General features: G+C 56.9%; 1 protein-coding gene across 4 annotated transcripts in view; it reads right to left on the bottom strand.

Moving 5' to 3' along the window:
* The window catches only part of HHIPL1 (HHIP like 1), a 28,058-nt gene extending 4,846 nt beyond the window's left edge, over positions 1-23,212 (bottom strand). The window contains exons 1-9 of one of the 4 annotated variants that reach the window (XM_084967061.1): positions 22,902-23,212; positions 14,161-14,807; positions 11,704-11,847; positions 8,785-9,113; positions 8,193-8,319; positions 6,629-6,644; positions 5,847-5,992; positions 3,381-3,462; positions 31-113 (exon numbers count right to left, since the gene is read on the bottom strand). In XM_084967061.1, the coding sequence (XP_084823187.1) occupies positions 31-113; positions 3,381-3,462; positions 5,847-5,992; positions 6,629-6,644; positions 8,193-8,319; positions 8,785-9,113; positions 11,704-11,847; positions 14,161-14,807; positions 22,902-23,183 (1,856 nt within the window). In that variant the 5' untranslated portion in view covers positions 23,184-23,212. Of the gene's footprint in view, positions 1-30; positions 114-2,370; positions 2,509-3,380; positions 3,463-5,846; positions 5,993-6,628; positions 6,645-8,192; positions 8,320-8,784; positions 9,114-11,703; positions 11,848-14,160; positions 14,808-22,901 lie in introns of those variants that run through there. The other 3 variants (XM_084967062.1, XM_021099689.2, XM_084967063.1) reach the window with 3 other exon arrangements.
* Between the last annotated feature and the right edge of the window lie 217 nt (positions 23,213-23,429).

Raw genomic sequence — 23,429 nt, 5'->3', positions numbered from 1 at the left:
CCACTGTGTCCCCTGTTGGCGGGCACTTACTTTCTTTGGGCACGAAGGGGACGAGGCGGCTCCTGAGCCTCACGTGGGCAGGCTGGATCTGACACTTGCCGGGCGGGGCCCGCCTGCCGACACACAGAAGGTCATGAGTCCCACCCGGGGGCCCGTCCTGAGTGCAACCCTCCCCCTGCAGCCAAGGCAGGAAAGGATGGGCCAGTGCAGAGAGTAACCACAGTGCCTGCTGATGGAGCAGCTACTGAGGGGCTTTGGGCGTCCCTGCTGCTCCCTGCCTCCCAGACCCCGAGGGCCCAGCCCCAGGGCAGGAACCCCCCATAGCGGCCTGCGCAGTGCCCGCTTGGCCTCTGCCTGAACAGCACCAGGGCCAGTGGCTCACTCTTTCCCGAGCCACTTGCAATGCAGAGCATGAAGTGTCCTTGGGATGTGCTCAAATGTCACCCTCGTCCCCAGCCCGCTGGTCTGGTAACTGCAGCCTGATGCATGCACCCGCCTGGTCCCCACCCCCACAGCCTTGGAGGAGGGTTTCTCTCTGGCCCTCTGGTTCGGGATTTCACAGAATCAGAAGGAAAGGTTAAGTCAAGCTAAAAAAGAATAAAGCGGGAGAGAGAGAAAGCCTCGGGGCTGGCAGCGGACCGAGGGACCTGGGAGCCTGGGCGTGCGAGGCTGCAGAGGGCTGGGATAGAAAGGAGCCCGAGTGGGGTTGCCAGGGTTATGAATTGGGTTTCCTTGGACATCTTTGAGGAGCACAAGGAAGGAATGGAATCCCATTTTAATGAGCTTTTGGCCGATGATCTGTGAGTCTTTGAATGGGACCGATCCTATTCTGGGACCAGCCCACGTGGGTCCGAGACTTCAATGGGTTCCAGCAGCACAAGGGGCACGCCCAAGGGCAGAAGCAGCCACGTGACCCCCGATGGCTTTCAGGCAGCCTTGGCCAAAGAGGGAAACGGAGGAGGGACGTGGGCCTTTCCCCGCAGAGGTTGAAACAAAATCCCCCAGCTCACACCCTTCTCCAAGCTGCAGAAAGGATGGCTTTTCTGGCTACTCTTAACTCCAGATACTATCCACCCGCTTCAGACTGAGTTTTGTTCCTTAAGGAAATTATGTAAACATTTTTGTTTTCCAAAGGGTAAGAGATTCATCCAAAAAAAAAAAAAAAAAAAAAAAGCCACAGTGGGAGTTCCTGTGTGGCTCAGCGGGTTAAGAACTCAACTAGTATCCATGAGGATGCGGGTTTGAGCCCTGGCCTCCCTCAGTGGGTTAAGGATCCAGCATTGATGCGAGCTGCTGCGTAGGTCACAGATGTGGCTTGGATCTGACATGGCTGTGGCTGTGCTGTGGGCTGGCAGCTGCAGCTCCGATTTGACCCCTAGCCTGGGAACTTCCATATACCATGGGTTCAGCCTTAAAAAAAAGCCACAGTGGTTATGTTTGGGGTAATGGATGAGCCTGCTCACCCCTCTGCTCCCCATTTCTTCATTTTCAAAAGGTTCTGGAATGGGGCTCCTATGCGGTAGGCTGTGGGTGCCAAAAATTGCATGGATTCCAAAATAGAAAAATGAAAGGGACAAAATGGGCCTGGGGGGCGGGAGGGAGGGGAGGGGAGTCTAGCCACTCCTGGCTCCTCCCACCCATGAGACCTAGCGCAGAATTCCCTAAGTCTCTGGTTCCCTCTGTGGCATATGAGCCAGGAGGATGCTGGGCAAACTAAAGGAGATGGTGGGTCTCAGGCAGCCGCTGGCATGAATTTGGTGACATGTCCTTTGAGAAGCACTCTTTTTTCAAAAATTGGAAATGACCTTAATGTCCAAGGGATGGATAAGGCAATTACAGCCCGGTGACTCAACAGCAGATTATGCAGGCATCAAACCCGCGCCTTCAGGGGGATGTTGCAACGTGGAAATGTTTATAACAAAATATGGGTAGACCATCGAAGAAAAATGCAGTTGGAGCATATTCCTCCACGATGACATAAATCTGAAGAGGGCAGAGCCCTCAGGGAAAGGCAAGGAGCAAGCGCTTATGTTTCCCTGGATAAACAGTCCTGTCAATAATTAATATAGCTTTGTGCTTTCAACAACAAAAAATGTGGCAAACAAGGAATATCCGAGAAGCCATCACAGACCAGAGGAAGCTAACGAGACGTGATGACTAAATGTGGTGTGGGATTCTGGACGCGATGCAGGAGAAGAGGGCACAAGGGAAAAACTAGAGACGTTCTTTTCTTTCAAAGTATGGAGTTATCTCAACTTTTTAAAAAAAGTGCTATGTTTGTAGTTCTCATTGCAGCTCAGAGGTAACGAACCTGGCTAGGATCCATGAGGTTGTGGGTTCGATCCCTGGCCTCACTCAGTGGGTTAAGGATCCAGCACTGCCATGAGCTGGGGTGTAGGTTGCAGACGTGGCTTGGATCTGGCAATGCTGTGGCTGTGGGGTAGGCTGGCAGCTGCAGCTCCAGTTCAACCCCTAGCCTAGAAACCTCCATATGCCATGAGTACGGCTCTAAAATGACAAAAAAAAAAAAAAGTGTGATGATTAATTAATAGTAATGTACCAATGTTGATTTATTAGTTGTGACAAACATACCATGATAATGTAAGACGTTAATTACAGCAGACACTGCATGAGGGGTATATAGGAAACGCTGTACTGTCTTTGCAACTAGTCTGTAAATCTAACACAGTCCTAAAATTTTAAAAAGAATTTTCGGAGTTTCTATTGTGTACAATGGGATCAGCGGCAGCATCTCTGTAGCGCCTGGATGCAGGTTCCATCCCCAGCCCGCGCTGCAGCATAGATCACAATTGTGGCTCAGATCTGATCCCTGGCCTGGGAACTCCATGGCCCATGGAGTGGCCAAAAAAGAAAAAAAAGAGATTTTTTTTTTTTTTCAAAAAATGTAATGATGGAGCCTATGCTTCTAGGTCCCCAGCAATATCTTTGGCTTTCTCCTATCATGAATAGAGCTAGACTCTGAGGCTGGCAGATTGGTTTTGAATCCCAACTCTGCCCCTCCGCAGGAGCAGGAGCTGGAGCTAGTCATGGCCCCTCTCTGGGCCTCAGCTTTCCCACCTGAAGAATGGGGATGTTAAGAACACCCACCCTAGGGGAGGTCCTGTCATGGCTCAGTGGAGATGAATCTGACTAGGATCCATGAGGACACAGGTTCGATCCCTGGCCTCGCTCAGTGGATTAAGGTTCTGGTGTTGCTCTGGCTGTGGTGTAGGCCAGCAGTTACAGCTCTGATTCGACCCCTAGCCTGGGAACCTCTATATGCTGCAGGTGCAGCTCTAAAAAAAAAAAAAAGGACAACAACAAAAAAAGAACATGCACCCCCAGGGATGGTTCAGGCCCTGCCATGGGCTGGGACTCACCTGGAGGGGTCGATCATTTTGTAGACAACCCCACGTGCCACTGTGGCACTCGGCACACCTGTTGACATGAAGTACAGCTCCCCTGGGACAAGAACAAGGCAAGGCGTGAGAACGCTGCCCGGAAGACCATCCCAGCCAGCCCCACGCCCCCCACCTCAGGCTCTGAGCCAGGATGGGAACTCGGAGGAAGGCACGTCCCTGGTGACTGGTGCAGTTAGGGAGGGCTGCCTACGGCGGTGTCTAAGCATCAAGGCCCAGGAGACCTCAGGAATTCTTGAAGGGGCAGACACTTAAGAGGTAACCTGTGGAACTGGGGTAGACCCAGCTGTGGCCAGCTGCCGGGGGCTGGGGAGGGCAGGTGCTGAGGGGCCAGTGGCCCGTGACCTCCTTCCAAAAGGACCAGCACTGCCTTGGCAGGAGGAGGTGGGTGGGTGGGCAATAGGCCAACGAGATGATGGTGCAGCCTGTGGGAGGAGAGGGCACCCTGGCAAGCAGGTCCCTGCTGGAGAGTCCATGGGCTCAGCCATGAATTTGCCTGTACCTCTGGGCCATCGCTTCCCTCTCTGGGCTTCTATCTGGAGAGAAGACCTTTGGTGCAGCCACTGTCCCCTCCCTGGCTGTGCAGCCCTCCTTGAACCCACACTCCAGCCCCTGGAACACCTCGAAGCTTCCTGCACATGCTGTTCCCTTGGCCCAAATGCCCTTCCCCATTGTCTTCCTTTGGCTGACCAAGCTCCAGCTTGAGGCCCTACTCTGGGAGGTCTCCAGGAGCCAGGCTGGGTCCACTGCCCCCTGTGCTGTGGCTGGGCAGGAAAACCAGCTCCAGTCTCCCCACCTGTAAAGTGACAGGGTTGGACCAGGCGCACACCAAGGCCCCATCCAGCCTTTTTTTTTTCTTCTTCTTTTCTACTTTTCAGGGCAGCACCCAAGGCATAGGGAAGTTCCCAGGCAAGGGGTCAGATTGGAGCTACAGCTGCCAGCTATGCCACAGCCACAGCAACACCAGATCTGAGTGGCATCTGTGTCCTACACCACAGCTCACGGCAACACCAGATCCTTAACCCACTGAGCGAGGCCAGGGATTGAACCCACATCTTTATGGATACTCGTTGGGTTCGTTACCTCTGAGCCACAACGGGAACTCTTTTTTCTTTTGTCCATCCAGCCTTAATCTATGAGGAGCCATGGCTCCAACGCCGGGCATAGGCAGGGAGCCCCTGTGGGTACTGCCAAGTCCTGGCCAGAGCCATGCAGCCCTCCTGGTCCCTGCAGTGTGGACTGTGTCTTGAGGACACCAGGACAGCAAAGGCCCTGGTGTTGCAATTTGCAAGTGGCAGAGATGGAGCAGAGGGGCAGAGGCTGGGAGCTGGGAGAGGTTCGCTGGCATTGGCCCCCAGGTCTCTGTGCCTTCTGGGACCGCCTGCCCAAGCTCACTGACATGCTGTCCCTGGTCTGTCTGTCTGTCTTCCAGGGGCCTCCTCCTGGCTGTCCATCCCTCAGTGTCACTCAGAGGGCTGAGGAAGGGCCCCCTTGGTTACTGTACCTTCCAGGCCCTGCCTCTGAGCCTGGGCTCTGGAGGGGGCGGAGGCGGGAGGGAGGGCACCTCTCCCTCCGAAACATGTTAACCCCCTACTGACCAAGAGAAAGGGCTTTCAAGGGCCTCTTGGGCTTGGGGAGGGCAGTAGGGGCTGGGGCTGCCCTTTGGAAAATTTAGATTCTGACGGGTGTCGGTTTAACAAAGGTTTCCCAGACCCAGGCTTGGGGGCCCTGGGCACTGGGCCCTGCAGGGGACACCTCTCGAAAGGCCCCCGGGTGGGCGTTGCCTAGTAACCTGGCCAAGCATCCACCGGGCCCCACCAGGGGCCCCTCGGCTTTTGTCCAGGGACAATCCTGGGGCCAAGGACAAAGGCGGGATCCAGCCTCTCTGGCCCTTCTTCCTCTCCCCTCCCCCTCCGTTCTTTGCATTGAAAACACAAGTGTCTGCATGAGGGACCCGCCGACCAGCAAGAAAGCGGTGCCCACCACTTTCTGAAGACAAGGCGGTTTCGTTTTAGGCCCTGATCCATGTGCGGCCAGGAGCCTGGGTGCTGGAGATGCCCAGGGAGGCGCTCTCCCCCACCTGCCGGCAGCGGCATCATCCCAGGTCCTCTCCTGGTCCCACAACCGCCCTGGACTCGTCCCTATGGTATCATGCTTTTCCTTCCAGCAACCCTGCCCAGGGTTGGGGAGGGGGCAGGGAGGAGGGGGACCACGAGTCCCATCTTCCAGATGACAAAGCGGAAGCTCAGACGAGTGAGGGCTGGTGCCCAAGCTAGTTTCGAGCCCCCTAAACACATCTCCCTCCAGCCTGAAGGTGATTTCAGGCCCAAGACGCCACCCCTCGAATCCCAGGCCAGAAGGACCCACGGGGCGGGGGACAGTCCCAGGCCTGGGCAGCCCCCATGGAGAGGCCTCGGAAGCACTCACCGGCCTCGTCCTCTGCGAAGGAGATGACGTGTGGATAGTAGTTGTTGATGAGGCCTGGGAACGCGCAGGTCTGGCCGCGGCCCATGCAGATCTCGCTGTACCGCCACTGGCCTGTCCCCAGGTTCTCTCGGAGGGACATGAGACGCCTGCAAAGGAGGATGGACTGTGGGGTCATGCCTGGCAGGGTGCCCAGGGGAACCCCACCCACCCACCAATTCATCCGCCCACTCGTCTCTTATCCGTGCAACCAGGCTCATACATAGTTTGTGGGTCAAGTGCAAAATGAGCATGCAGGAGCCCCTTGTTCAAAAAGCCCTAAAAATTTCCAGACAGTGACAGCAGAGTATTCAACCAGTGACAGCAGAGTATTCAACTCAGAAGTGTGGGCCCTTCTGAGCATGGACCCCATGCAAGGGACACAGGCCGAACACCCCACAAAGCCAGCCCTGCATGCAGTCCCTTAATATTTATTTATTTATTTTGGCTGCACCCATGGCATGTGGAAGTTCCTGGGGCAGGGATCAAACCTGTGCCACAGCAGTGACCTGAGCCGCTGAAGTGACAATGCCAGGTCCTTAACCTGCTGAGCCACCAGGGAACTCCTGCAAGCAGTCTTTCCAAGCCCTTGCTACATACCAGGAGAAGCACAGGGGTGAACAAGACCAGCTTGGTTCCCACCCCTCAGCTCGGCCCCACCCACCGACCAGCAGGAGGCAATCAGGAGTGGACTGTGGTTTCATACCCCTCCAAGGCTGGTGCCCAGCCAAATATGGTGCCCCTACCTTGGAGCTGCCTCCACTTTAGGGCATGAAATGGAGAATTTGCATCCTCAGAACATGCTCATCTTGTCCCTTACTCCCTTCTAATACTTTCAGGCCCTGCTCTGTCGACCCCTCCTCTGGGAAGCCCTCCTGACTGCCCCTGTGCTGGGCTTCCCTGGCATGGCTCACAGGTTCTCTGAAGCTAAAGTGGGGGGCACCGAGTGCGTGGATCTGACTCCCTGACTTGGGTATGAGGTTCTCTTCTACTCTCTTGCTCTGGTCCCTCTAATTCAGCAAAGGGGCCTGGGAAATGTCTGCAACACTGTGTGTGTTCAGGTGGCTCGGGCACTCCTGGGGGACAGCAGAAGGGGAAAAAGGAGAATTGGGGTAAAAACAGAGGCTCCATCTAGACCCATTTTCCAGATGGGATAACTGAATCCCAGAGGCAGAGCCCCCAGATGGGAGAAGGATCGGGCAACCAGAGGCCCAGGTCAGGGTTCTCTGTCAGCTCCAGCTGCAGACACACTGGTCACAAGCCTGGCCAGGTCAACAGCCTACGAGAAGTAAGAATTCTGCCAGCATTCAGAGTTCCCGTCGTGGCGCAAGGGTTAAGGAATCCGACTAGGAACCATGAGGTTGCGGGTTCGATCCCTGACCTTGCTCAGTGGGTTAAGGATCCGGCATTGCCGTGAGCTGTGGTGCAGGTCGCAGACACAGCTCGGATCCTGCATTGCTGAGGCTGTGGCATAGGCCGGCAGCTACAGCTCTGATTCGATCCCTAGCCTGGGAACCTCCATATGCCGTGGAAGCGGCCCTAGAAAAGGAAAAAAAAAAAAAAAAGAATTCTGCCAGCCTCCCGCTTCCTGGCCCCCCTCCTGAGGAAGCCCGTTCAGCTGTCCTCTCCCGGAGAGGCTAGGGTGGCAATAATTAAGAGCCACTAGATATGGAGCACGTTCTAGATTCTAAGTGCTGTACACGCATTAACAGGCTTCAAACAACCCTAGGAAGCAGGTGCTATTATCCATTTGCTGATGAGGAAAAACTCAAGCACATAGCAGCTCGGGGTCACATAGCTGATAAGTGCACCAGGCTTCAGACACAGGCCATCTCGGCTGCACTTTTGAGTATCATGCCAGGTGTCTATCTGCCCTGGGCCTCTCTGGTCTTCAGTTTTCCCCTCTGGACAATGGGAGAACAAGGTGGTCATGAGGCTCCATGAGCTGCCACAGGGACAGAGCAGGCTTGGGATATACCCTCTCATCACCCCTCAGAAACCTGTTTGGGGTGCGACTCACCCCAACACCCGCCCCCTGCCCCAAAACACACACCCTCTAGTGAGTCAGTGGCGGTCACTATAGAGTGTGAGGGTCCTGCAGCAATGCGCCACGGGGCCCCAAGGTCAGATGGGGCTCGAGCCTCAGTTCCCCTCTCTCCAGCAGGGCGACTCCTCTGGTCAGTTGATGCTATGGCAGGTCCCCGCTTTTCCCTGAGTGAGACCGCCCAGAGCCTGTCAAGAGTATGGTTCATCCCCCCCACCCCCGACCCCTCCCCGCTGCTCCTCTTAGAACTGAGTCGGGCCACTTACCCGCTCATGAAATCTCCGAAGATGTAGAGGCCGTTGAGGTTGGGGTACTCGCAGCCCCGGTACACATAGCCCCCAGTGACAGATTTGCCCAGTTTGTGCGGGTAGGCGAAAATCGGAAGCACGTCATCTGCAGGGTGGGGGGAGAAGCTGGGGTGAGCCTACGGGTTCACAATAGAGCTTCGTGGGTGGTCCTGAGTCTCGCAGGCAAGGGGGTGTGAGGTCCCCAAGAGGGCCCGACATGGAGCCCCAGAAAAAGTGACGCTTAAAGTTTATAAGGTGGGGGGAGGATTTGCGTCGGCATGGAGTGATGGGGGGGGCGGCAGGGGCAGACGTGAAGGAGCCAAGGAGCGTTCTAGCGGGGACACCCGGCCTGGGAAGTCCCCAGTGAGGGCATGGTTGGCCACCAAGGGAGGCGCTTGCGCACATCCGCACAGGCCACTGAGGGTGGGGAGGTCAGGTCTAGGATTGGGGGGTCGCCAAGGGCGCAGGACAAGGGGTGAGGCTCGGCTTGGGAGAGGGGCACCGACGGAAGGGGGTAGGGGCCGATGGGGGGAGACCCCGGGCGCGCGGAGGCGGGGCGGGTGGCGGTCACCGAGCGAGGTGTTGGCGCACAGCTTGCGGTCGTAGCACTCGAAGCCCTCGCGGGCGCGCCAGCCGTAGTTGCGGCCGCGCTCCACCAGGTCCACCTCCTCGAACTTGTTCTGGCCCACGTCGCCGCAGAAGAGGCGCCCGCGGCCGGCGCCCGACGCCGGGTCGCCGCGGTCGAAGGAGCAGCGCCACATATTGCGCACCCCGAAGGCGTAGACCTCGGGCCGAGCGGCGGGGTCGCCCACGAACGGGTTGTCGGGCGGGATGTGGTAGAGCGGGCCGCGCTCGTTGCGGTCCACGTCGATGCGCAGCACCTTGCCCAGCAGCGCCGACCTGCGGGCCGGGTGGGAGAAGGCGCCGGCTCGGGGTCGCCCTGCGCCAGGGGGCTCGGGCACCCAGGGCCGGGTGTGGGGAAGAGGGTGTTGGGGCCCCAGGATCAAGGCCAACCCAGGTACCAGGTGAGCTTCGGCGTGGGCCCAGAGACCCCGGGGTTCAAGTCTTTCTCAGCTGCCTACCAACTGGTCACCCCATTCATTCATTCATTCCTTATTTATCATTTATCGGGCATCTTCCTGTGCCAGGCTCTGTCCTAAGCATTGGACATACAAACATCTATTGCTTTCTTGCATCCGCACAACAAATCTTTTAGGCAGTGGGTACTATTGCGATCCGCATTTTACAGACGGGGCAGCTGAGCTCAGAAAGGTCCTATAATGTCTCCAATTGCCAAAACCCGTACATGGTAAGGCTGGCATCCAGCCTAGGCAGCCTGGCTTCAGAAACTCAAGCTCTTTACCACACTTGCTAACCAAGCCAAGCCCTGGTGGCCCCCACTTGAATGTCAGGGTGGCCCCTCAATTTCCTGCCTACTTACCGCATTGTGCTGCAGGATGAAAATGGTACTAGTAAAATGACCTCTATTTCCACTTTCCTTCCGGCACCCAGCACAGTGACCAGCGTGGAGTAGGTGCTCATTAAGTGTTTGTTGAGTGAATGAACGAATGACAGCCACCAAAGTCAAGTGCACCATTCAAGAGTACAGGTCAGGGTGAGGAAGAGGGAGGGTGACCACTGCAGATCTTAGCAGGAGATGGGAGGCTGAGGTTCTTGCCTCTCCCCGCCCCCCACCTCGCCCAGGGCTCTGGCAGCACAAGTGAGAGCAAAACAGGCCCCAGAATCGGTTCAGTTCACCCCACACTCTACCCTGATCTCAAAATGAGGCAGCCCAGGTTCTGAGAGAGGGACGATTTGGCAGCTCCGGGCCGGAAGTGAGGTCACTCCCTGGCACCAGGCAACATCGGTTTCTGGGGCCCTTGGAGCCAGGAGACCTCAGAATGTGCTCCCTAGAGCCATGGAGAAGAGGGTGCAGCCTTCACCTCCACGCAGCTACTGGGGGTGAGTAGCTTTGGGGGCTCATTCTTTGTATGACACGTGACCCATGACGGGGGAATGTGCTCACAGATGTCCAGTGAGGAACACACCCCTTTTCATCTGCGCTTTGATTTTTTTTTTTTTTTTAAGGGCTGCACATGTGGCATATGGAAGTTCCCGGACTAGAGATTAAATCAGAGCTACAGCTGCCAGCCTACACCACAGCCACAGCAAAGCGAGGTCTGAGCCGCATGTGCGACCTACACTGTGGCTTGTGGCAATGCCAGATCCTTAACCCACTGAGCGAGGCTGGGAAGAAAACCTGCATCCTCATGGATATCACTTGGGTTCTTAACCTGCTGAGCCACATGGGAACTCCTCATCTGTGATTTCCGATGCACCTATTACCTGCATGGCTTTCCACTAGCTGCTACCATGCTGGTGCCCTCCCTCTGGGCTTCTTTTCAGGGCTGGACTGGTTGGTCTGCCCATCATCCTCACACAGCATCAGCACCCAAGCTTTCCCCTCATCCTTAAGGACATCTCACAAGTACCGTCTTTCCTGATGATAAAAAGCTCTCTCCTAATAGAGGCTGCACAGTTAATCTCCTACCGCGGACTTTCAGGTTTTGGCCCAGGGAGGTCCTCTCATATGCTCCAGCCTGCTCAGTACCAAGGGGCCGATTGCTTCCTGGAGCCCACACACCACGCACCAGGCTTGGTATGTAAGTGGGCAAAACTCATCGCAGCAAAATAGTGTTTTAAGTTCTGTCCAATTATCCACAAATCCTTAATTCCTGTTTTCTCCACTTCCTCTCTAAATAGATCCCAAACATGAGAAAGCTGCAATGATTCTTACACTGTCACATATGAAAGCACAAATCACAAATGGTGAACATTTTAATTACTGTAATCAACATCATACACGCTATTTTTACTTTCTGGGCTAAGGAAGGTTTCGTAACTTTGGCTCAGAGAACGGAGGAGGCTGCCCTGAGACCCATGGATATCTTCACGTACACACACAAGACTCGTGTGTGCGCGTGTGTGTGTGTGGGGGGGGGGTGACAACGGGAATGGTGGCAGGCCATCTGCTCAAGCCCCAAAGTGAGACACTGAGAGCAAGACTCTACTTCCATTTCTGGACCATCCTAGGCCACTAAAGACCCCACGTGCCCACGCACCCAGGCCTCATCCAACCAGCTCACACCCCCCCATTTGGTCTGGGAAGCAGACCCCCTTTCTTCCTCCAGCTCCAGCAGGGCTGGGTGGACTTCAGAGAAAAATTTCATCTTCCCAGAGGGTGGGTGATGTCCCTTCTCAGGGGCCCATGACAACAGGCTCACCTCTCTTCCCCATGGCAAGCCTCCCTGGGGAGATTACTCTCATTCCTCTTTGTAAGAGGAAGAGACAGGCCTCCCCAGCTGGCGAGCCGTGGACGGAGCTGGGCCCAAAGCCACTTCCATTGCTCTGCATGGCGTGGCTGAGGAAGTGACCCCACCTCCAGGAGAGTATGGAAACCAACCCAGCAGCCCACCGAAGCAGAACGTACTTGTTCTGGGCATTTCCAAATTTTCCAAAGGGGTCTCCAGCCATCCCGCCATCTCCGGTAAAGATGTAGAGATACCCATCGTCCCCAAAGAGCAGCTGGCCCCCATTGTGGTTCGAGGCTGGTTCTTCAATCTCCAGAATGATCCTAAAAGAAGATACCCCCCCCCAAAAAAAAACCTCAGCCAAAACCACAAAACAAGATCACAGCAATCACGTCTCCTTTCTCTTGATTGCCATTTCACAGTTGGAAAGGCTTTGCATAGCCTTTATAGCAGGTGGTTTTTGGAGGCTCGGCAGGCGGGGCAGGTATCATTCACGCCATTGTGCCAGTGGGAACCGAGATGCTCAGAGAGGGTGAGCAACATGCTCACAGTCACAAAGCCCATGGGTGGCAGAGCCTGGACTAGAACTCAGGTCCTCTAGTTCTGGTCTAGTGCTTTTTCTTTTTCTTTTTCTTTTTTAGGGCCATACCCGTGGCATATAGAAGTTCCCTGGGTAGGGGTCTAATCAGAGCTGCAGGTGCTGGCTTACACCACAGCCACAGCGACACCAGATCTGAGCCACATCCTTGACCTATGCTGAAGCTTGCGGCAACTCCGGATCCTTCACCCACTGCGGGAGGCCAGGGCTCAATCTGTATCCTCACAGACCCTCTGTCAGGTTCTTAATCCAGTGAGCCACAGTGGGAGCTCCCGTGTGTGTGTGTGTGTGTGTGTGTGTGTGTGTGTGTGTCTAGTGCTTTTTCCATTGCTCTCCACTGCTAGTACCTGCCCTGTTACGGTCAAGAGAAACGGTTGATGGGCACAACTGGTTTCTTCATCCTCATAGCTGCCCACATACCAGCCACTTAAGCTGAGCACGTCTTACACTTAACTCTCATTTGTTTCGTGCTGCAACTTCTTTTTTTTTTTTTTTTTGCCTTGTTAGGGCCGCACCCACAGCATATGGTAATTCCCAGGCTGGGGGTCGAATTGGAGCTGCAGCTACTGGCTGACACCACAGCCACAGCAATGTGGGATCCAAGCTGAGACTGCAACCTACAGCACAGCTCACGGCAACGCTGGATCCTTAACCCACTGAGCAAGGCCAGGGATCGAACCCATGTCCTCATGGATACTAGTGGGGTTCGTTACCGCTGAGCCACGACAGGAACTTCTGTGCTGTAACTTCTAAGGAGGTGGGCTGGATGGGGTGGGTCGTGCTCAACTCCACACTCACTCCTCAGACAACTCCTTTCTTGCTACTAGACAAGATCTACATTGGACCTCGCATGAGCCAGCATATATGAGTCCTTCTTTTTATACTTTCCATGTCAAGATTTTACAATTTTACCAAATTCACGATGGGCTGTTGCTTGCTTATTTGTCCTCAGATCCAGGCCTGACCCTCCCATTCCCTGCAAACTACATTTCCCATGCTCCTCAGCTAGCTGGCCTCCAGCTAGGTGCAGCCAATGGCAAGCACTGGCAGGAAACTGGAGGGCACGGGAGCATGTAAGGGAGAGACAGGGGTATTTCTCCCTCTCCCCCCCCGACCTTGCCCCCCACCTCCCGCAGCATCTTGGCAGTAGCTGCAGCTCCTACCTGGCTCCAGCGCCTCTCTGCCCTTGCCCACTGTGCTTCCAGCTTCCACCAAGTGGCCCCAGCTCAGGGGCTCCGTTAACCACACCTCTCACTTTGTCCTTGCAGCCCAAATGAGGGAGGCAGTGCCCTTCAGGTGCTAAACTCAGCGCTGCTTCCCTTCTTCCTGGCTGTTGCCCCACTCATCATTTCTAACACCTGCCTGTTCGAATGACCTGGTACAGGATTGATTTTTCTGCTGGAGGCAGATGATGTAGGCCCTTCACCCCAAGCCAGGTCAAACCCATTTGGAAAATAGTTGGGGCATAACTAATACCCAGAGCAGGCTGGGTGTTGAGAGGAGCAGAGGCCTGGAGGAGAGGAATGGACAAAGCTGTTGGGGGCCAGGGAGGAGAGCAGTTTGCTTGACGGGTGAGGCTCAGGGGAGGAGTGGGAGATGGGGTCAGGTCTGGTGAGAACGGCACCTTGGGGCCAAGCCAGGCTGGCGGGGGCGGTGGCTTGGGCCTCGGAGGGAGCCAGACAGACCAGGGCTCCAGCTCTGATGCTGTCTAGCTGGGCGACCTGGCAGTGCCTTCACCTCTCTGAGCCTCCACTTTCTCATCTGCAAAATGGGGCTGTACGGGAACCAAATGAAAAGAAGCCTCCAGAGCACCTGATCCAGGAGTTGGACATGATCTTGCGATGTCCTGTGACAACCATCCCTCCGCTGACCCCTGAAGATGGGGTCCAGCCCCCTCCCGAGGCCTGCCCTTCAACCTATGTCACAACCCGTGCGGCACAACTCCCACTGGCCCTCCATGGTCACCTTGGGGCGGATCCCAGCTGGCCGCCAGATTGCAGCCCTGCCCCTGCCCCACCTGCGCTCCCAGCGAAAGCACCTCTCCGAGTTGTGGTCCACAGTGTTGACGTCATCCTCCGAGACCCTGAACTCGCTGATGCGGATCCACTCGTGGAAGTCGACGCCCACTGAGTAGTAGACGTAGAGCTTGCCGTTGTGCCGGAAGCGGGGGTGGAAGGCGAGGCCCAGGAAGCCCCGCTCGTCGCCCTCCCAGGGCGAGGTGAGCACGGCCCGGCTGATGTTCAGGAAGGGCTTCTCCAGCCGCGAGCGGTCGGGCAGGTAGGCCCACACCAGCCCCAGCTGCTCGGCCACGAAGAAGCGGTGGGTGCCATCCCGGGCGTGGACCATGGCCACGGGGTTGCGCAGCCCATTGGCCACCTCCTCCAGGCACAGCTGCAGGCAGCCCTTGGCGTCGGCGACCACGCGGCCCAGGTTGGAGTTGAGGTTCTCGTTGACCAGCAGGCGCGGGAAGCAGTAGTCCACGTCGTCCAGGGACAGGTAGCGGCAGAACTTGGCACGGTTGCCCTCCAGAGCCCAGAGCTCGCGGTCCGGCGACAGGTGGCGGATGAGGCCCCGGCACGTCTGCCACATGTCCAGGCAGTAGTCCTCGCAGAGGCCGGGCACCGTCCGCAGCGGCGTGGCCGGGTCCTCCGCGTCGTAGAGGTGGGCAGCGTAGGGCGAGCATTCCTGCAGAGACAGGGCCGGCTCGCGGATGCTTTGGGGGGGCGGTGCGGGGCGGGCTTACCAGCTGTGGGACCTCGGGCAGGTCTCCCCACCTCCTAGAACCTCAGTCTGCTGATCTGTAAATTGGGGACGGCACCTTCTGGCCATTAACTACCAACTGTCTCAACTAGAGCAGCAGCCAAACCTTCATTCGTTCTTGCCTTGATGCATCTGTCTGAATGACCACACTCTTACTACTTCTGCCACTTCTGCCGACAGTGGCATCGGGAGCTCCCCTCGTGGCACAGCAGAAATGAATCCAATTAGGAACCATGAGGTTGTGGGTTCGATCCCTGGCCTCGCTCAGTGGGCTAAGGATCCGAACTGCGGTGAGCTGTGGTGTAGGTCGCAGACGCGGCTCAGATCTGCAGTGGCTGTGGTGTAGGCCGGCCGCTACAGCTCCGACTCGACCCCTCGCCTGGGAACCTCCATATGCTGCAAGTGCGGCCCTAAGAGGACAAAAGACAAACAACAACAAAAAAACAGTGGCATCAGCATTGAGCACTTACTGTGTGCCAAAGACGGTCTGAGGCATCTTTGTACACGTTTTTTCTTTTCTTTTTTTCTTTTTAAGGCCACACCTCCAGCACACGGATGTCTCCAAGTGCGGAGTCTAATTGGCCAGCCTAAGCCACAGCCACAGCAATGTCAGATCTGAGCTGCATCTGCAACCTACGCTGCAGCTTTCAGAGATGCTGGGTCCTTAACCCACTGAACAAGGCCAGGGATCTAACCTGAATATTCATGGATGCTAGTCAGGTCCTTAACCTGCTGAGCCACCATGGGAACTCCAATACACGATCTTTTTAAAAAATGTTTATTCTAACTGATTCACAGTGTTCTGTCAGTTTCTGCTGTACAGCAAAGTGACCCAGTTATGCATTTATATACCTTCTTTTTTTCACATTATCCTCCATCATGTTCCATCCCAAGTGATTAGCTATCGTTCTCTGTGCTGGACAGCAGGAGCTCATTGCTTATCCATAATACACATTCTTTTCTAATATGCTCCTCAGCCCTAGAGCTGCAAGAGCCACTCCTTCGTCGTATTTATATTCCTACTCAAGGGGCCCCTCCGGGGAGATCTTCCCTGCTCACCCATCCAACACCCCTATTTTTCCCCTGGGCTCTGACTCGGCTTAAAAAAACAAAAATCTTGGCATTCCCATTGTGGCTCAGCAGAAACGAATCTGACTAGTATCCATGAGGATGCAGGTTCAATCCCTGGCCTTGCTCATGGGTTAAGGATCTGGCATGGCTGTGAGCTGTGGTGTAGTTCATAGCGATAGCTCCGATTCAACCCCTAGCCTGGAAACTTCTGTATGCCATGGGCGTGGCCCTAAAAAGCAAAGCAAAACAGAACAAAACAAAAAAAAAACCTTAATCTTCTGTGATAATATGATAAAAATCAATGTGTTTATATGTTGATTGTCTGTCTTCCTCGAAACATAAATCCCACGAGGGCAGGAACTTTGTCTGCCCTGGTCACTGCCACATCCCAGAGCCTGAGACCAAGTCTAGCCTAGGGAGGCCCGCAGTGGATACCTAGGGGCCAGGCTGATACTAACCCGCCCTGACCAGCCCTTAACAGAGAATAAGTGCTCCTCCCCCCATTATTATTTAATCCCCACAAGAGCCCACGGGGGCAGGGAGGGGGGCAGTGGTACAGGTGGGGAGAGTGAGGTGCAGGCCCCCCACTGTCACTCAGCACGGAGGATCCGGTCTGGTCTCGGGTCCACCCCATCCCCAGCCCCAGGGTGCCTGGCACGTGCACACGTGTGTGCATGTGCATGGATTACACTCACGCCCACACGTCTGCCTGACCACGTGGCCCCCTTCCTCCATCCCTCAGTCACCATGGGCTCAGCCCCTGGCAGGCAGGGCCCTGGGCGGTCCTCTGATCCTGCAGCTATGAGACACAGGATTTGGACCCCCTTGGGCACCTCTCCAGCTCCTCTTGACCTCACTGGTCCCTTTTCTAGGTCTGCTGGGCTCTACCTTCACGGGGCAGAACCCAACAGCTGTGGCTCCCCCCTTGCCTCGCGCCGAGGGCTTCCCCATTGATAGGACTCGGCACCCCACTCAGTACCCATGTGGGTACATCCCAGAATGCGGGGAGGGGGGGAGTTGATGCCTGATGTGGCAAAACTTTGACCCCTGGAGCAGGAAGCTGATAGATAATTGTTCTGCCTTCCTCCCCGCCTGGGACAGTCCTGGTTGGCAGTTTCCGGGGTTTCTTGGACCCATGGTTTCACCAGTTCAAGCAGCAGTCCCATGTGGTGGCAGCCCGCTTGAAATGGCATCTTTAATTTAACTTCATTTTTCGCTTCTTAGGTCCATACCCGCGGCATATGGAGGTTCCCAGGCTAGGAGTCTAAATGGAGCTGCAGCCACCGGCCTACGCCAGAGCCACAGCCACGCGGGATCTGAGCTGAGTCTGCGACCAACACCACAGCTCACGGCAACGCCTGATCCTTAAGCCACTGAATGAGGCCAGAGATCGAACACGCAACCTCATGGTTCCTAGTCGGATTCATGTCCACTGCGCCACAACAGGAACTCCTGAAACTGCACCTTTGACTAGATGCTTCCTCTGTCCCTTATCCCTCCTGCTGACAGGGTCCACTCACCCTAACAAGGAAAAAGACCCAGAGCTCAGCCCCGGGTTCTGCTTCCTGAGAATCCAGGCAGAGGCAACACGCATGACCAGGCCTCTCCTTGCTCCAAGTGCTCGCACCCACCGCCTGCGAGCTGAGAGCCTCACCGCACCCAGAACGGAGGCCCAGGCACCCCAGGCTCTCTGAGGACCTCCCTCCGTTAGAGCCCGTGCCCTGAGCACACGGAATCATTTGTGTTGTCGGACACACAACCCCTTGGCCATGAGCTCGTCAGGCCAAGGCCTGCTCTGACTCAGCCCCAGGCCCCTGGAGGCCTCAGGAGATGCTCTTCCGGACGTGGGGGGGACCCAGACACACGCTCCCCCCTCACAGGCAGGGCGAGGCCAGGTTCCAAGAACAGGCCCCCAGGGGCCTCGGGTGGCAGGCTGCCCTCTTGGTTGTGTTCTCAGGCTCCGGGCCAGGGGCCTCACCCTCTCGTTAAACGATTGTGGCTTTTGGTCACACCACGGCCTGTCATCCTGCCCCCTCAGCTACTACTGCGGGGCTGAGGGCCACTTGGGGACGTGCTTGTGGGTCTGGTCAACACTGCCCCAGGCCCAGACAGGAATGTGTGTTTCTCCTCTCAGCCAGGCCAGTGGGCCAGCCGGCCAGGGCCTGGCCTCCACACGTGCCACCTCTCCCTGGTCCCCCTGGAACCTCATGTGAGTCCAGGCCAGCCACCCTGGGTGGACCAGGGAGGGTCGGCGTGCATACACAATGCCTTTAATCTCTCTCTTTTTTTTTTTTTTTGGCCACACCTGTGGCCTGTGGAAGTTCCTGGGCCAGGGATGGAACCTGTGCCACAGTTGCAACCCGCACCACAGCTGTGGCAACACCAGATTCTTTTTTTTTCTTTTTTTTTTCTTTTTAGGGCTGCACCTGTGGCCTATGGACATTCCCAGGCTAGGAGTCAAATTGGAGCTGCAGCTGCCGGCCTACACCACAGCCACAGCCACACCAGATCTGAGCCGTGTCTGCGCCCTAGCTGGCAGCTCACAGCAACACCGGATCCTTAACCCACAGAGCAAGGCCAAGGAGCGAAACTGCAACCTCATGGATGCGGATATTATTGGGGTTCTTCACCCACTTTGCTACAACGGGAACACCTGGATTCTTAACCTGCTGTGCCACCCGGGAACTTCCACATTTAATCCTTGTGAGGTAGAGTCATTGTGATTCCTGCTGTGTCGATGAGAAACTGAGGCTTAAAAAGGCCATGTGCCAAGAAGTGGCCAAGCCAGGGCTCAGACCCAGGCCTCATGGTGCCCAGACCAGGGCTCTTTTCAGATTATTCAGCAGTTTCATTCAACGAGTGTTGACTGAGTGCTGACTCTGTGCCAGGCACTGGCTTTGGCGCCAGAGACACAGCGGGGAGGAAAACAGACTTCTGGAAGCCAGGCTGAGTGCCTTCACTCACCAAAGCCCAACCCAGAACTAGGGAGAGGCAAGGGGGGCCTTCAGGGAGCCAGGCTGGTATTTTGGCATCCATATGCATCAAGCCCACAGGCTTGGCGGTAGGAGGTAGTGGAAAACCCATGGAAAACCCACTCACTGTGACACGACTCAGCTGTCTGGGCCTTCAGCACAGAGGCAAACAGCCTGCCCACGTCACTGCCCTGAGGCTGCCACTGTGCAGTCCCTGACACCCCTGACCCAAGGCCCTGAGTCCCGAAGGCTTCTCATCCCACCACCCTTGCTGAAGAGACCAATATTCTCTTCCAGGATGGAACACCCACTTCCACATCTGGCAAACTCCTATTCGTGACTCAAAACCCAACTCAGCAATCTTCTCTTCTACCTCTATTCTGTTGGGGCCCTGGACCCCACCCCACTCCTGGCCCCTGTGGCTGCTCCTGTAGCTCTCTGTTCATATCTCAGCCACAACCTTCACCAAATTGTGACTCTGTCATTTGCAGGGGGAGCACTCCACTTCTGCTGTCACCTCCCCACTGTTCAGCTGGTCTGCTTGACTAGGACTTAGTCTCTCTTTGCATGTCTGTCCACCCCACAGACTACGGGGCCCTCCAGGGCAGGGACCCCAGGGCCCAGCACAGGATGGGGCCTCAGGAAGGCAGGTAATATGGCAAAGTGATTAAGAGAGGGGCTTTGGGGTCAGCGCACACTGGAGACTGAGTCTGCCATTCCCTGAGTGACTTTGGGCAAATCCCTTAACCTCTCCGTGCCTATGGCCCCATCTATAAAAGGGAAAAAAATTCCAACCTCATGGAGTTATTGGGAGGGATAAACTGAAGAGAGACATGTGTTTGCTGAGTAAATGCTCCAACAATACAGATTATCAAGAGGCAAACAGGGAGTTCCCGCTGTGGCTCAGCAGGTTAAGAACCCAACATAGTGTCGTAAGGATTTAGGTTCAATCCCTGCCTTCACTCTGTGGGTTAAGGATCCGGATGTCGCCGCAAGCTGCAGTGTAGGTCACAGATGTGGCTCGCATCCAGTGTTGCTGTGGCTGTGGTGTAGCCCTGCAGCTGCAGCTCTGATTCGACCCCTAGCCTGGGAACTTCCATATGCCGCTGGGGTGGCAGTAAAAAAAAAAAGAAAGAGGCACATCAACATTCCTTCCTCCAGGAAGCCTTCCCTGACTTTTCCAGGGAAAGTGTGGCCCTTCTCCCTATGCCCCCATAGCGTTCAGTCCCCCGAGAAGCCTTTTGTCTGTCTGGTGAGGGTCTGTGTGTCTCTCTCCTGAAATGAACAAGAGGACATCTGACACTGGGCTTGTGCCTGGGCAACTGCCTCTGAACCCAGCGCCCAGCACCCAGCACAGGGCCAACTCCCAACAGGCTCCGGGGAATGTCTGCACAGGTCCTGAGCCTTCCGAGCATGTTTGGCTATCAGACTTCTATCAGAAACCAGGCCTTGATGACTTCAGTTACTTAAAGAGGCCATCTCAGCTACACGAGAAGGTGGCTGGGTGGACCGGCTCCCATCAACCTGGGACCTGAGCTGCTATGTGTCACTAGCTGTTTTTTCTCCTCCGGATGACACAGGCAGCAGATGAACAAAACTCCAGGAAAGGGTCTGAAGGGGTCAGGAGAGATTATTGCCCTCTGGCTAAGGAGCCATCCCAGGCATCCGGAGGAGTCATGGGTGCCAGATGGGGGCAGGTTCTGGGGAAACTGTGGGCGCAGGCATGGTCTTTCTCCCCTGTCTGGAGTCCAGGCAGATGTAAATGCCTGAATGTCGTCATTGACTGAAACTTGTAAATAAGGCACCTCAGCCACCTCCCCGGGTGGAAATCAGGAGGGGCTCGATCCAGACACAGCCTTGGCTTGCAACGCACACGGTCCTCCGTCCAGCGCTCACCCGCCCTCCCACGAGGCCCCGCCAAAGAAGCCACGGTCCAGCCTCGGCTGGACTCTCCGAGCTCATTCCAGACATGAGGTCACTCCAAGAGACGCCTGGGGTGAGGTGCTAGCGGCCATTCCACCACTGGCTGCTCAAGGCCAGGCCACGCTGGGAAGCTTCCCAAGGAGAGTGGGGGAGCCTCCTGCCAGATGAGGGGGTAGCAAGACTGACCCTTCCTTCTTCCTCCTTGGACCTGCCCACCTTCTCTGCCCGGCTCAGCCTGGCACATAGTAAATGCTCAATAAAAACTGTGGGGGAGGTGGAGTTCCCATTGTGGTACAGCAGAAACAAATTCAACTAGGTACCATGAGGTTGTGGGTTCGATCCCTGGCCTTGCCCCGTGGGTTAAGGATCCAGCATTGCCATGAGCTATGGTGTGGGTCGCAGACGTGGCTTGGATCTGATGTTGCTGTGGCTGTGGTGCAGGCCAGCGGCTGTAGCTCCAATTCGACCCCTAGCCTGGGAACCTCCATATGCTGTGGGTGCGGCCCTAAAAATAAGAAAAAAAAAAAAAAACTGGAGAGGATGCATGAACCTTGCCATGTGACAGGGGTGGGACGATCACAGGACCTGGTCCCCAGGAGTCACCTTAGCGAGGTAGATGCTTGACCAGACTGGCTCCTTGGAGAGGCACAGCTCGAGGGTTCAGCAGCGTCCACCAGAGGCATCCACCTTTGCGTTCTGGAGCTCCCCGGTGTCTGCTCCCAGCCCCTTGTTTCTCAGCCAAATGATGGCCCACTCACTTTGGCAATGACCGTGGCCCACGTGCCACCATGACCAGCACTGGATTGCGTGACTGCTAAGCAAGTCCTTGCTTCTCTGGGCCTTCCCTGAATCAGCCTCTAGGCCCCCGACTCAGACCCCGTCCAGGGCTGGGCAGCCAGTGGGGACCAAGGATGCAGCAGAGAAACCCAGCCGGGATCGTCCACTGACCGCTGAGGATGGACATTTAGCCTGCATGGCAACCGGGGGTGGCCAAGGTGCCCCCAATGCAAAGATAACACGATCGAAGTACAGTCATGACTTGCCCACCCCAGTATATCTGACTCCAAGCCACCCCTCCATCAGCGCCTGCCCCTGCTGACCGAAGGCTACGCCTCTGCGCTGCCCACACAGGACCCATCCACCAACCCATCCTTTCACTGCCTCGTGCTGGGCCAGGGCCGGTCCTAGGACATCTCAGCCTTGACTCATTGCCGGCCAGGGGTTCCGGTCAGGCACTCCCGAATGGGGAAAAGAAACAGCTAAAGCCCAAGCTGGTGTGGACAGAAGCAGGGGCTCAGCCCTCAGAGGGGAGATGGGGCAAAGAGGTTTCACCAAAGGGATGTCACTCAGGTGGTCTTGGAAGATGACAGCGTCTCCACGGAGTGGAGGTGCCACCCCAGGGAGAGGGCACAGCACCAACCCAGGTAGGGTCCAGAAGCGCCTAGGGCATCTCAGGACCCGGGCTCCCCCAGGATCCGAGCACCAGTGCATGTCAGATTCCCAGAGTAAGGAGGAGCTCTCAGACTGCTCCTTCAGGAGGGGAAAGGGCCCTCACTGGGAGCAGGGGTCCCCCAAACCCCACCATAAACCCAAGCGTGTTGACCACGCCCTCTACAGGGCTCTTTGGCTTCCACCTGCCCAGGGGCAGCGCAGGGGAGCCCTGAACGGGACAAAGCCCTCCCCCACTGGTACTCAGACAAGCGCCGGGCTCTCTGGGGTCCGGGCACTAGGGGGTTGTCTTTAGGCAGTGCCCAGGCAGAGGAGCCCCCAAACTCTGAGGGAGTGATGAGCTCATTAGGAGGGGAAACTGAGGCCCAGCGAACGCCCACGTCACAAATATAAAGATGGCAAAGCCCAGAGCCGTCCCAGGATGCCCGTCTCCCAGACCTGTGCCAAATCACTCCCGCTGGGGGCCTCGGGTTCCAAAGCCCCCTGCCCACTCTCGATCCTCGCGGAGGAGGGTTGCACCCGCGGCTCTCGGATGTGGGACCAGGGTCCCGGGCGCGCGCCCGCCCGCCCGCCGCGCGCCCCGTCCGCCCGCGAGCCCGCTCACCTGGCACAACAGGTCCAGCGCGTAGCCGGCGCACTCGGCCCACAGGGCGGGGTCCACGCGCGCCGCCAGGGCCCCGAAGCGCCGGGCCAGCGCCGCGTCGTGCTCGGGAGCACAGCAGCCGAAGGCCGAGTACTGCGCGCAGAAGTGCAGCGGCTGCGGCGGCCGGAAGGGCGGCCTGAAGTCCAGGCACTGCGGGTGCGCCGATGCCCCGAGCGCCCGCAGTGCCAGCAGCGCCAGCAGCGCCCCGGCCCCGGCCCCGGCCCCGGCCCGCCGGCCCGCCATGCCGCCGCCCCGCTCCGCCCCGCTCCGCCCCGGCCCGGCCCGGCCGGCGGAGGAAGAGGCGGAGGGAGGGCACCCCGGCCCGGCGCAGCCCCCGAGGAGCCGCGGGCCGCGCCCTGAGCACCGCCTCCCGCCCCGCCGGCACGCTCCCGGGGCGCCCGCCCCGCAGGGCCTCGCGTTTGGGGCACCTCCTCTGCAAGGAGGTCACCTCTGGTCAGGGACGCCCCGGCGGCGGCGGGACTGAAGGAA

The sequence above is a fragment of the Sus scrofa genome, chromosome 7, assembly GCF_054392235.1.
Source record: "Sus scrofa isolate SSC_HxYL_T2T_F1_AM1 chromosome 7, Sscrofa_HxYL_maternal_Yorkshire_Landrace_v2.0, whole genome shotgun sequence".
NCBI classification, from domain to species: Eukaryota; Metazoa; Chordata; class Mammalia; order Artiodactyla; family Suidae; genus Sus; species Sus scrofa.
This window is presented reverse-complemented; position numbering and strand designations above follow the sequence as displayed.